At 63.7% G+C, this 13,635-nt stretch overlaps 1 protein-coding gene across 1 annotated transcript; it reads right to left on the minus strand.

Moving 5' to 3' along the window:
• Nucleotides 1-92: 92 nt before the first annotated feature.
• Nucleotides 93-13,629, minus strand: PDLIM4 (PDZ and LIM domain 4). The gene is made up of 5 exons (XM_012657617.1): nt 13,487-13,629; nt 8,742-8,893; nt 4,992-5,073; nt 479-660; nt 93-276 (listed from the first exon to the last, which is right to left on the minus strand). Exons 1-5 carry the CDS (start codon nt 13,577-13,579, stop codon nt 93-95), a joined length of 693 nt encoding a protein of 230 aa, XP_012513071.1. The 5' UTR covers nt 13,580-13,629.
• Nucleotides 13,630-13,635: the final 6 nt, after the last annotated feature.

Consider the following 13,635-nt stretch of genomic DNA (forward strand, 5'->3'; position numbering starts at 1 on the left):
GGACCGCAGAGGGGCAGATGACTGGCAGGCGGCGGGGGTCGGGGGAGGGGTTCCGCGCACCGCAGGGAGAAGCAAGGCAGGTGGGGTCGGGGTCAGGGGTCAGGGGTCTTACCGCCCTCGCCCGCTTCGAGCATGCCCTGCAAGTAGCGGAAGGAGCCCGACTGCTTGGGCTCCGCGGCCGCGGGCTCGGCGGGCTCGCGCAGCATCCGGTACACCTCGGAGCCCAGGTCCACTCTGCAGTCCCGGCTCCGCGGGGGGCCTCTGGCGGGGTCGGCGCTGGGGGCAGAGAGGTGAAGGAGGGGCAGGGTTGCAGTTCCGGCCTGCACCGGCCTGGGCTGGGGAGGTTTTATGAGTCCGAATGCAACAGCTGAGACCCAGGGATCAAGTGTCAGGGGTCAGGATGGAACTCGGTGATATTTAAGGGATCAGATTCAGATGGGATCTGGGTGTGGCTCCGAAGGCCGGGACTCTGTACTACCTGGGGGGTGGAGACACGTGCAGAGCGCTCATCTGGGCTGGCAGGGTGGCCTCGTTGCTGTTGCCATTATGGGGGACAGGAAAGCGAGGGGGCTGCCCATGCGGAGATGCCAGGCTTGCTCTGCCGTCTTCGGGCCCAAACCCAGCGCCGGAGGGCCGCCTGCTGGTCGCGGGACTGGCGTCCTGTGAGAGAGAGGCCTGAGGCACTGGGAGACCCTCTGGCCATTTCTTGTTCACCCACCTCCACCAGGTGGTGGACGTCCCTGGCGACCTCTGCTCTGGCATCTCAGGGCTGTGGTGCCCAGGCGGGGAAGGGGTGTATGGGGAAGGGCCGAGCCTTAGGCCTGGGTCAGCCCCTGAGGAAGTAGAAACGCCCTTGGAAAGCTGGACACAGAAACCTGAGCACCTGAGACGCAACGCAGGCCCATGAGCCCGTGAGGGACGGGGTTGGGGCAGGCCCAGCCCGAGAAGCCTTTTAAGGCCAATGTGGCTGCAGCAGGGCGTGTGGCTTCCCTGCAGAGGTGGTCCTGGTGCTGACCCTTCCCACCTGCCACAGCTGGGCTGGGTACCAGGTCCGTGGTCCATGGCTGGGAACACAAAAAGGCAAGTAAGTCCCATCCTGCAGGCAGGAAGGGTCCTTCACTGTTGTGTGTCCAAGGCCCTTTGGGCAGGCTGAGGCTCAGGGGTATCGCTGTGGGGTCAGCCTCTTTGGGGCCTGCACTGTACCCCCCCATTTCCTGCTTCCCAGGCCACAGCGGGTAGCCCTCTGTAGACACTGCAGATGAGGGGCAGAGCCGGGCCAGGGCTCACGGTTCCCTGTCCCACTACCCCACGGCCAGCCTGGTGCCCATGGCTGAAACATTCTGGGGAGGAGGGCCCTGAACATGCCCCTCAGCTCTTAAGGAGAGGGCAGCGTCTCTGTGGGTGTGGGTTTGAGTGGGAACTGGGGATCTTTGTCCCTGCTAGGTCCAGAGCTGTGCTGCCCCAACCTGTAAGCACACACAAGCACGCCCACCAGCAATGTGAACAGGGGCATGCACACCCTCACAAGTACGTTTACAGATACACACATGCATGAGGACAACATACATGCACCAGCCAGTCCACCTACATATGACTAATCATACATACATGGTTACATATATTTGGAGCCAGCACTGGACACCGTGGGAATGGCCATGGTGGCTGAGACCGGGCTGGCATCCAGAGCCACTCGATTTTAGGGTGAGTCCCGAGTCCAGGCCATGGCATGGGTCTCAGCCTCAGCCTGGGAGGTGGCATTAGACCTCTGCTCTATCGTGTGCCGGGGGGCTGGGTAGGGGGGAGCCTGGCCCGGCAGAAAAGAACGTGGTCTGCACTCAGCCTCCAGCACGAGGCACAGCCGACCCTGCAGGGCTCTGCCCTACTGTCCCCTGCTTTCTTCAGGACAGGAGCTTGGGGAACGGGCAGGCCAGCAGTTGGGTGGGGGCTCCCCCTTTCCTCCACCCCAGCAGATAAAGGGGAGGGTCTTGCAGCCTAGGTGGGCCCCCTTCAATAGAGCAGCAGCAGCAGCAACCGCAGGAAGACCCCATCCTCATCAGGCCAACAAAAGCCCCTGAGAAACCTGAGTACTCTCACACATGTGTCTGCCTCTAATGGGGACCAGATGGGCCGTGGTGGGCGGGGGTGGGGCCAGGCCTCAGGGGGAAGCTTCAGTGGGAAGGGGGACTGGGAGGAGGGAGGCCCTCACTGCCCCCAACCCAGCAGGGTGTGGGAGTCTACTGCAGGGTCATCAGCGCCATGGCCCCTCCCACGGCCACCCATGCAGCAGCCTCTCTAGGTCTGAACCCAGTGATGAGGACACAAGTGGTGACCTCAGTTTTGGTGAGAGTCCCATCTCCATCACTCCCTAACTGGGCAAGTCACTTCACCGCTCTGACCCTCAGTTTCTTCATCTGTGAACTGGGCAATGTGATGCTCTCTGTATTAAGTTCCCTGTGGGGATGAAATGAGACAATTGCATGCAGAGCACTTAGCACAGGGCCTGGCACACAGCAATGAGCCATGGGATGAATGGCTGCCAAGGGAATTCCTGAGCCCTCGTTCCTGGCTTTCCCCTGTCGGTGTGGTGCACCTCAGACCACGTGCTCCCCGCCTCTAAGTGCCAGCCTGCTGCTCACGTGCGTGTTGAAGCCTCAGTGGGTTTTCCAGCAGAAAGGGAATAAGTGCCTGCTTGCTCATCAGCCCCCGTGCAACTAGGATCAGAATCTGGGACATTTAACTTGGACAGAGGCAGATACCAAGTCCAGATGAGCAGGTGGCATCTCCCAGAGGCTCAATTCCAGCTCTCTGCTGGCGTGGAGAGGACAGGCTGAGTGCACGGGGGCGGCCTGCGCCACCTGGCTTGCGGCTACCCATCACCTGGTTCTGCGCTTCAGTGCCGCTCCCTCCCGGAAACCTTTCCTTATCACCCCTCTTCCTCCACTCCGGCCTGGGCCACGTGCCTCCTGTGTTCCCATGTGAGGCCTGGGAGAAGGAGGGTCTCCTCAGCCCCCCAGGGAAGGTGGGCCTGTCCCCTCCCACTTGGGGACATGTGCCAGGGGCACCCTGTGCTGGTCCTGGGGCCAGCTGTGGTTTCCTCCTCCTCTGATGGCACCAGCTAGCTCCCCATCCCCTTGCCAAACGCCCCTGGCAGGCAGAGGGTGGGAGCAGCGCGGGGACAATGGGCCCTGTGTCTGTGTTGGGGAGGACTTGGCCCTGCAGGGGCGGGTGGGGGTGTTTTTGTCGCCACCCATGGAGCCCATGACCTTTTAAGTACAAAAGCGGGGCAGCAGCTGAGGGGCTGCCCTGTTGCCGTGGAAAGTCCCTCCCCCTCCAGCCTGAGCCACCGGCAGCCTGGCCTTCGATGGGGTCTGTGAGGATAAGCACGGGGGCGGGCGGAGCTGCTCTGTGGCCCCCAGCCCTGCAGGCCCACTGGCCCTGAGCCTCTCCTAGAGGAATGAGCACAGCTGAGCTTCAAAAATTCCAAAGCTCAGGCCCCCATCCTGTCCTCGCCGGCACTGCCGCCTCTACGGGAAGCTGGTTCTTGCGCGGGAGCTGGGGACCTGCTCTAGCTGCTCCCTCTGCCTGCCCACGTCAAGCCGGGCTGGTTTGTCTGTGCCAACATCTGTCCCCTTTACCCCTGGCCCTAGGGCCTTGGGCGCACAGGGCCACCAAAACTGGCTTCTGAGACACAGATGTAGCTTCTCCATGGTCTGCCCCACCCCCTCGTCCCTCGCCCCCGCCCTCTCACTCCTCTGACCTTGCCCCACCTCCCCCTGGACCTTTCTGTTCTCTGAGCCTGTGGTGCACAACCTCACCTCTGGGCCTTTGAACGTGCTTCGTGAGCACACTTCCTCTCCCCACGCCCCTTGGCCTGTCTGATTCTGCCTAGGCCTTCAGGTCTTGGCTTGGATGACCCCTCCTCCAGGAAGCCCTCTCTGACCCCTTGTCTGAGTCATGTGCTTACTCTGGGCTCCTCTGGCCCCTGGTGGGCCCTATCCCATAACTTAAAAGTGCCTTTTTGCTGCTGGGATGGGCTCTCCCTGGCAGGTGGACAGCATCTGGCCTCAGGGATGCTGGCCAAGTAAGGTAGGAAGCAAATGTCAGAGCAAAATGGGAGTGGAGTAGGTGGTAAGGGAGAAACCAGAGTAGATTCTTCTCTCTGGCTCAGCCAAGCCCCCTCTCCCTGCTCTGGTCCCTTTTCTTCCATGTGGAGAGAGTGGACAAAAGCAGGCCCAGGAGGCCGTGGTCCCGCATGCTGGGTCCCGTGGTTCTGGCTCCATCCCAGAGCAGCCCGGTCTCCATCTTGCCCAAACTCTGTGGCCCACGGATGTCAAGCAGGCTCTGGATGCCTCAGTCTTGCCCGCTGGGCTGCCCCTCACGCCCACGGCACAGCCAGGCCCCAGAGCCGGAGCAGCCCGGCCCCCTCACGCTCACTGAGGACAGGACCGTGGCCAGGACTCCTGTCTGGCACAGAAAGTGACGGAGCAGACAGGCCTGCAGCCTGAGGTCTGCTCTGCGCAACCACAGCACGGCCAGGAGAGAACGTCAGGCTTGGATGGGGCACCCAAGGCTGGGACAAGGCAGAGGAGTGTCCCACAGCCCGAAGTCACTCCACAGCCTGAAGCTGCCACCAACCTTTCCCACCCCGAGCTTGGTGACGTCCTCCTGGTCTGGCATCACTGGGCCACAGAGTAAACTCCAGCTGGGTGGGTGGTGGCCCCAAGCCAAGGCCTCGCCGGCCCTGCCCATCACAGGCACCTCTGTCTAGAAGCCAGGACTGCCTCGGGTAGAGACAGAGCCCACAGCAGGTGCTTGTCACCTGAGAAACACGGGACGGGTGTAGGCATGGCCCAGAGAAGACTTCTGCCTCAGGCTCTGTCCTGGGGGGCCGCAGCGAGGACGTGCAGTGCAGATGGCCCTGGGGACCAGCCTGGCCTGTCTGTCCTGGGCTCACTCTGAGCCAGGCCGGGTCAAGCGGAGTCTGTACGTACCTGGGCCTCGGGGTCGATGTGGATCCTGAGTGCCTGAGCCTTGCCGTCATCCGGGCTGCTGGGCCAGCTCCTGCCCTCAGGCCTGTGCAGGAATTGGGGTGGTCAGTTGTGTCTGCCCACTGTGCCCCCCATGCCTAGGACCCAGGGGGGCAGGCTCTGGGCCTAGAGCCACCAGGCCTGCAGGTAGGACACCACTGCAGTGCTTCCCCTGCACCACCGTGGTGGCTGTTGTTACCAGGAGCCACGACTCGAGATCTTCCACCCTCCTGGGGCAAGGCTGTGCGATCCCTTCCCCACCAGCTGCCCCGTCCCTCTCTGGTCCGGCTCTGGAGAGGCCGCAGCGGAAGCGCTGCAGGTCTCGCTCTCCCTCCCTCTCCGGGGCCTACGGAAGCTCAGTATAAAGAAGCCCAGCTCACGGCAGGGCGAGCCGGGCCTCACAGGCTGACGAGCCAGAAGCCCATGCGCTCGTCCCTCGGCATCCACGGCCCCTGGTGGGGGCCTGGGGTCAAGCGTCCATGGGCTCCGGGGGAGGCGGAATGGAGGCTCTGGGGGCCTCCCCTCCTGCTGCTGCGGCCGCAGAGTCATCACTGATGTCTGCCCAGCCCAGATGGGAAACAGGCCATTAGGAAATTCCTGCTTCGCCATAGAAACCAAAAGCCAAACACACTCAGGAGGGAGAAAAACATCGTAAACCTGCCATGAGCAGGGCAGGCGGGTGAGAGGCTGCGGCCTGGGGCCCAGCCCTGCCGCTCAGTGGCCCCGTGGGAAGGCAGGCGCGAGGGTGCGAGGACCCCGACTGGCGGTGGGTATGAAGTGAGGCTGCTGAGAACAAAGGGAATAATGTCCCCAACCGCCCCAAGAGGCCCCTGGGGCTCCCTGAGGTCTCCTCACTGGCTGAGCAGCTCATCCCCTTCTCAGCTGAGGGTTTTAATCTGTCTACACCTATGGTCCATACCCTCTCTGCCCTTCCTCACCCCTGCCCATTCCTTGGCCCGGGGCAGGCCACCTCTCCACTCCGCAGCCCTCGGGACCTCAGCGCCAGGGCTCGGCTGTCCCAGGACAGCACCCGGTCTCTGTCTCCCCCCTCAGCCAGGCTCCCCAGTGACTGCCCTAACGCGCGGCTCTAACCGTGGCCTCCACCTGCTCAGGACTCTCTGGGATAAACCTGGGACATCTCGGTGTCTGTCTGGCCTTATATTTCCCTGAAGTTATGCCCAGAGAAGAAACAAGCCTGAGGTCCCAGGGTCAGAGGGAACCAAGAGCCCAGAGCCACGAGGGCTGCGCAAGGCATCGGCTGGACTGGAGGGCTTAGCCCTGTGCTGACCCCCTTCCCAGGCCTCCACTTCAAGCGGGGCAGGTGGCTCCCTCTGCCTGTCTTTAAACAAAGTGACAGCCAAAGGGTGGGCTGGGCAGAGGCACCTTGGACCACACACGATGGGCAACAGGAACTCTACCAGTGGCCCCAGGGCTGCAGTTGATGACAGGAAGGCCCTGGACCCATAGAACATGCCCGGGAAGTGTTGAGCGTGGATTGTGGGAGGCCTGGCCTTGGGCTCCTGGCAAAATAAGCCTAGCGGGAAGCTGGGCCTTTGCCACACTTTTCATTCTGTGGGAATCTGTGGGGACGACAGCCTCTGTACCCAAGAGGGCAGGTAGGGAGCTGGTCTGGGGAGGGTCCTGGGAGAGGCACCAGAGAGTAGCTCACTCCAGCCAGCCAACCCGCTGGTCCCCTGCAGGGCCCGTGTTGTGTGTGCCCAGGCCGTGTCTTTGGGCCCAGGCATAGGTCCCGGCGTGGCAGGCAAGATAGGAGAAAAGTCAGAGACCTCGCGGGTAGGAGGGCGTCCAGGAGAAGAAACATTGGCCCAGAGGGTCAAGGTGGCCCCCACATCTTAGTCCCCCAGAGCCTGCGTGTGTGAGGGTTAGAGACGGGGACGGAGGGCAGGACTGAGCTCATCGCTCAGACTGAGCAGGCCTGGTTCGTCATCATCGCTCAATGCCCAGCTCACAAAATTGTCCCTTCCCCTTCCCCGAGTGACCAGCCTGACAACCATTTCAAAGCGATTTCCTGTCCAACACCTCGTTTAACCCTCAAACCAACTTCAAAAATGTAAAACCTAATATCGTCCCCACTTTACAGATGAGACAGCTGAGGCTCAGAGGGGAACTCGCTTGCTGGAGCATGGCGCGGTTTCCAAATGCAGAGCTGGGACTGGAGCCAGCCCCGTGACGGCGGAGGACGTGCTCTCACCTGCTCCGTGGCCAGGTGGCAATTTGGGGCTGAAATGCCCAGAGTGGAACAGGTCAGTGGACCTCTAGCTCCCTCCGTGCCTGGCTTGGAACAATGGACCAGGGAAGGAAGGAAGGGGGACCTCCACCCGCCACCTCCCCTGACATCATTCTCTCTGGGAATCTCCTGACTCAGGCCCCCCTAAGCCCCCACCCCCACCACCGCCAGGGCCGCCCTTGCCCAGCCACACAGACTGAAGCTGGAGGTGAGTCAGGCCCAGGAACCCCGCCAAGCGGGAAGGCCTCAGAGGCCACTCGTGGGCAGAGCAGCGCTGACATGTTCCCCATGCAGCCTGCACCTCAGTCTGGGAGAGGGTGACGACTGTGATCCTGTTCCATGGGAAAGGAAACCCAGGTTGACAGAGGGCAGCGCGGACCTCAGATCCCAGGGTCCGGGTGAGGACCAGCTCTGCCGAGTTCCAGGGCCGGGGCACCCTCGCCGCGTGCCAGGCGGGGCACACAAGGCCTGGACTTGCAGCCGGGCCCGCTCAGTGCTGAGGGCACAGCCAGGGCCCTGACCTGACCCAGAGCTGGACGTGGGCCAGGCACAAACGGGGCGACCTCGGCCTTTCCGCCATGGTTCGTGGCTCCGAGCCAGTGGCCTCCGCCCGGCCGGCCGGCTCCCAGGCGTGGTTAGTTGCGTGGTGGTGAGAGGCGGCTTCGCCCACACACTTCCATGGGCTCGCGGAAAGCCCCTGTGACGGCGGGGGCAGCAGGGCTGAGCTGTTTTGCCCGGCTGCTGTGGAGCGGGTGAGGCGGGGGTCAGGGAGGTCCCACTCAGCCAGGATTAGGCCAGCTGCTTGCCGGAGCCGAGTAAAGACCCGGACCTGAGCAGGGCTGCACAGGCTCCTGCCGTCCGTGGCAGAAAGCCCCTCCCAAATCCAGATTTAACCAGGACGGAGGTGCGGGCCCTGGTGGGGACAGCTGAAGCAGGGCCGCTGTGGGGTTGGCAGGGTGGCCCGCGGCCACGTAGGGGGACCGGGGTCCACTTTTGCCTCCTACTCCCCAGCCGTGTGACTGTGAGCACCTCCAGCTTCCTGAGCCTCAGCGGTCTCATCCGTACAGCGGGGACTGTGTTAGATTTTTCCCTTTTTTAAATTGCTTTGAGGGTTAAACGAGGTGTTGGACAAGAAACTGCTTTGAAATGGTCGTTAAGCTGGTCACTCGGGGAAGGGAAAGGACGGGGCTACGCAGGCGTATTCCAGGTCCCCGCGACACTCGCCGTGAGTGCCCAGCGCGCTTCCAGCCTCCAGTTCGAAGGGGGCTTCTTCCCTTCTTAAGCTGCCCCAGCTCTGAGCAGGACCTGCCAGATCCCCACGAAAGCCCCGCTCCTCGGGACCTGCCTGGCTGGGGTGCCCGGGAGCTGAGCAGAGGGCTGCTGAGGTCCAGCCCCCGCAGGGAGCGGCTGCCCACAACTGTCCCCTCCTCCCCGCCTCCTCCCAGCCCCGCCTGCGCCAGGCGCACCTGCTCACGGAGAGCGTGAGGTGGTCGTGGCAGCCCTTGATTCGGTTCTGCGCCTCCAGGTGTGTCATGAGCTCTGTGCTCTCACCGTTGATGGCCTGGATGAGGTCTCCTGGGCACAGGGCGGCCAGCGCAGCCTTGCTGCCAGCGTGGACCTGTGGTGGACAAGCCGGAGGGTCGGCACAGTCGTTATGTGGCCTTGCTCCGCTTCAGACTCCTCCGGCCTCAGAACCTGGCCGGCGCAGCCTTGCTGCCAGCGGGACCTGTGGACGGGCAAGCCCAGAGCCTGGGGGAGGTCCCCGCGTGGTCCTGCTGCAGCCTCTGCTCTACACCCCCCCAGCACCTGCAGGGGGTAGAGTGTGAGGATGCACGAGCAGGGCTTCCTCTGGGCTGGGACGAGTGGATGTCACTCTTGCAGCCTGAATGTGTGCCCAAGGACACGCAAGGGACACACAGACACACAGGGACGTGTGTATTCACAGATACACACAGCACACGGACATGTCACAAACACCTTACACGGACAACGCGCCACCCAGCCAGACCGCATGGCGGCCCCCGGACCTAACATTCAAGCCTCAGTCCCTGCCTTCCTGCCGACTCGCTCTCGCCTCCCGCCCCCACCCCACGCTCGCCTCCACTGCCCCACTCTGCAGATCGTCTGAATGTCCGGGGGGCACTCACAGGCACCTGATATCTCACCCCCACCCTTCCGCAAAGGCTGTTCCCTCTCCCTGGGACACTCTTTCCTCTGACTCCCACATCTTCGTCCTTCAGGTGCCGGCAGTGAGGCCACTTCCTCGAGGAGCCTCTCCCTGGGCTCTCGCAGTACGCCGTGTGCCCCTCACCTTCATCGTGGACGTCAAAACCTCATCACAGGTAAAGTGGGGAGGTCGGAGCCTCACCTCTGCAGGCGAGTCCAGGGCTGCCCCGTTCCAGCCGCCAGGCTGCACTGGCACCCCGGGTCACAATGCCACCCTCGCTTCGCTGGCAGGACGGGCGCTCAGCCACCGCAGCTGACCCCACACTACCGACCCCACAGGGTCCACCATTGTCCACGTCTGGAAACTCTTACCGTGCTGGTCATCTGACGCAGGTCACGTGGGGTGGGCAGAGTTAGACTCGCAGAGAAACCTGAGTGAGCAGCCGAGGGGAGTTCAGGACACAGGGTACCCTTGGGCCTGTCCCAGCCCCAGCACGGCCTCCAGAATTGGACTTGAGGCACCCCATTCTTACCAGCCTCGCCAGCCAGCACCCAGCTATGACTCAAGAACCACCAGGGACCTTGTCCCTGTGGGCGGTGGTGGGAGCTCCTGGAAGCCCCCCCCGGCTCGGCTTAGCCGGTCCCCAGCAGTGAGTGGACAGAGCTGAGGGGCTGGCAGCTCCCTGGCTGGAGGCCTGGTGCGGGCACTGCCCAAGCTGACCGGCCCTGAAACAGGTTGCCTCAAGGAATGCTCCTCTTCTGAAGCGTGACACCCTCAGCCAACCAGCCCACGTCCATGTTCACTTGCAGGGCCTGGGCACCTGCACAGCCTGTCCTGTGCACTTGGCACCATCCCTCCTCCCCGCAGGGCCCTGGTGGGCCCCTCCGCTTCGTGGACACCTGCCCTGGGCCAGGCCTGGGCTCAGCGCCTGACCCGTAACTAGCTCACAGCAACCGCTCAACCGCTGGGTGACGCAGAGGCTGTTCTCATCCCTGTTTCACAGATAAAGAAAGACAGGCTTGGGGGAAGGACACCTTGCCCTCGTCCCCACACTGGAGAGGAGTCGTCTTCGGGGGGTGGCAGCTACAGGATGACTCAGCCAGCACAAGGGGTGCATTCAGACTTCTGTGGGCGGAGGAAGTTTCCTGAAAGCAGGGGTGGCTGGGATGCTGCCAGCTCCCTTTAGCCAGGGGAGTTCTGGTCAGAGAGGGCGCGAGGCCAGGAAACTGTGACTCTCCCAGCCACCTTTACATGCATTGTCTCGTTATCCTCAAGGCAAACCCATTTCCTAGATGAGGACACTGAGGTCCAGAGAAGTACAGTGTCACTTGTGGACACTTAATTGATAAATGGCTGAGTCAAGATTTCAATCCAAGCCAACTGATTCCAAATTCAAACCTATGTTCTTAATCACTGTGCTTTTCTTCAAAAAGGAGTAAGGGGAGAGAGAGTGTCCTGGGGAGAGAGAGTGTTCCAGGTGGAAGGACCAGCATGTCTAATGGCTCATCTGAGACAGAGGAGAAGGAGGCCTGTGTGGCCCGAGCATGGTTAGTGGGGGCAGCGTGGAAGAGATGAAGAGAGAAGAGGCCGGGACCAGATCTTGCAGGGCCTTGTACGCCCAGGTGGGACGCTGGCATTTCTCCCGGGGCGTTGGGAACCATGGGGCGTTTTAAGCAGGGAAGTCACAGGACAGAGTTGAATTTAGGCCGATCCTTCTAGCTGCGTAAGTGCAGGGTAAACAGAAAGAAGAAAGGGAGACAGGAATAGTGAGGTCAGGCGGGAGGTGGGGCAGGAACCTGCCCCTCACCTGCGGCAGCTGCATTCCCGGCCCCTGTTCCACCCAGCCCAGACGCTGCGGGGGGCTGGGAGCTGCAGTCAGACTGAGGTTCCACGTCGGCCCATACAGCCGCAGGCCTGGACTCCCGTCTCCACTCTGCTTCTCTGGGAATATCACCTCAACCTCTCTGTGCCTCTGTGTCCCCACCCTGGGGGCCAGAGGGAGTCCTTACTTCCAAGGGCTACTGTGAGGACCCCCTGGGACAATCAGGGCATGTGACGCCCCCGTGGGAGGCCGGGCAGATGGCGGTGCTCATTCCAGGGACAGGTTGCTGGGCAGGGGCTGGTACCGACACCCAGCAGGGTGGGGCCTGGCCTGCCAGGATCTCGGCCAAAGCCACAGTCGTTAGTCTGTGGGGAAGGAGCCCTGGACCACGTTCCTGGGGGATCCCAGGGCTTCGTGGGCCGAGACCGTAAGCCCCCAGCCCTGCCCGGCACCAGCCTCCTCCCTCGCCCGCCCTACGGGGTCCTGAGTAGGGGCGGCCCTGGAAGCAGGGAGGGGCTGGATTCTGAGCCCCCTTGGTGAAGACACCCCCACATGCTATGGGTCCCTGCAGATCGCCCCTGAGGTACCTGCCAGGCAAGCCGAGGCCTGCGCCTCACCAGCTGCGTAAACCTCCGCAGATCCCACCCAAACCCGGGCTCAGCCATCCCGGCTCCTTGGGCCTGAGCTGCTGCCGCGTGCCTTTGGGGGGCGAGCGGGGCTCCTCCTGCAAGGCCTGTCCCAGACCGCCTGCCGGCCAGGGCCTGCATCCCCAATCAGCTCCAAACAAGGCCGCCGCCGCCGCGCCGCGGCTGTGACGTGTGGAGGCCTTTCCTCAGCGGCCAGGCGGCCGCGTGGGCAACAGATGTCTCAGCTCCGCGCCGCCTGCGGCCGGCAGCCGCCCGCCACTGAGCCTGTCAGCGGCCTCACGCCCAGGGTGCCTGGCTGGCTGGCCCAGAACCCCCACCAGCGCCCTGGGCGGACACACACAGGCAGACACCCAGCAGGGATCCCTCCGGAAAGTGGGGGATGAAAGGCTCCAGAGGCGCTGCAGGCCCACCTCCCTGGCCAGGACCTGGCCGCCAGGGCAGATGGGGGAAGCCTCCTAGGACAGCTGGGCCTGCCCATCACCCTGGCCCCCAGAAACGGGACTCCACGGTTCCGTGCTCCACCCGGCGCCCACTGCTCCCTGGAACTGGAAGGCAGTCCAAAAGCCCAGGCAGGCTGGCCCAGCCCCACGGGGAGAGGTGGCAGTAGTGTGGGGGACGGTGGTTCTCAGAACCTCTGCGCAGCTCCCAAAGGCCAGAGCGGCCTGTGTGGGGCCAGGGGATGGCCCTCGGCGGGTCCCAGGTCACCTCCTCTGCTCCCTCCAGACTGGGAGTCACCAAGGGCAGGGCCTGAGTTCTTTCTCTTCTGTCCCCTAGGCTGGGCTCCCCAGGACAGTGTCTGAGTCCCCTCTTCTGCCCCTCCAGACAAGGGGACCCCAGAGCTGGGCCACGATCCTGTCTCCCCTTCCCACAGGGCCCAAGTCCCCTCCTCTGCTCCTCTGTCCTCAGACCAGTCACCCCAGGGTTGTCCCCCTCTTGTCGGAAGGCAGGGGCAGGGCACGGCCCTGGGAAACGCGAGGGGCTGGGCTGAGCTGTCCCAGACCCCGGCTTTGCTGTCTCGTGGGGAAGGGTCTCACGACCTGGCAGTCACGTCTCCCTTCCCCTGGAGGCCAGAATCCCTCCTGGTCACTTCCCCTCGGGTGACGAGGTCGTGAATGAGACACTGACCAAGGCCAGAGTGGGGCAGGGGACGGACCCTTCTCTTCTCATTCTGAGAGGCGACCCTGGACCCCCGGGGTCACCCAGGTCTGCCCTGGATCCAGGGACCCTGGATGGGGGAGGGGCTCCCAGTCACTTCGCCCCAGATCTTCGGGCGGGGCTGCGTCCGAGGAGAGTTTCCGAACCTCTGAGGCTCGGTCCGGACCCCTGGCCCCGGCGACTCCCCCTCACGAGGCGGGCGCGGAGGCCGGGTGCGAACGCCGGGACTTTCCCCGGGACGGGCCGGCCCAGCGGGAGCGGAGGGGCCGGGCGCCGTCTGGAAGCCGCGTCCGCAGAACGCGGGCCACTCAGGCCGCCCTGCGCGCCAAGCCTCGGACACGTCGGGGATCTGGGTCTCGCGGATCGCGAGGACCTGGGCTCAGGCCAGGTCGCCCGGCCACCCGCCGCCGGCGCACTCACCCGCGAGATGGCGAGGGGCGCGCTGAAGTCCCGGCCGCCCACCAGGCGGAAGCCCCAGGGCGAAGGCCCGCGCAGGGTCACGGAGTGCGGCATCGCGGGGCAGCCGCAGCGGAGCCCGAGCCGGACACTGAGCAGCAGCCGCCGCCGCC

Source organism: Propithecus coquereli, unplaced genomic scaffold, assembly GCF_000956105.1.
Source record: "Propithecus coquereli isolate 6110/MARCELLA unplaced genomic scaffold, Pcoq_1.0 Scaffold553, whole genome shotgun sequence".
Classification (NCBI taxonomy): domain Eukaryota; kingdom Metazoa; phylum Chordata; class Mammalia; order Primates; family Indriidae; genus Propithecus; species Propithecus coquereli.

What these genes read in the sequence shown, in the direction of transcription:
- PDLIM4 (XM_012657617.1), bottom strand. Translation starts at nt 13,579, where the DNA reads ATGCCGCACTCCGTGACCCTGCGCGGGCCTTCGCCCTGGGGCTTCCGC. An exon ending in CTCACGCTCTCCGTGAGCAG is followed by an intron (nt 5,074 to 8,741) that starts GTGCGCCTGGCG and finishes ATTCCTGCACAG; the next exon opens with GCCTGAGGGCAGGAGCTGGC. An exon ending in ACATCGACCCCGAGGCCCAG is followed by an intron (nt 661 to 4,991) that starts GTACGTACAGAC and finishes TCTCTCTCACAG; the next exon opens with GACGCCAGTCCCGCGACCAG.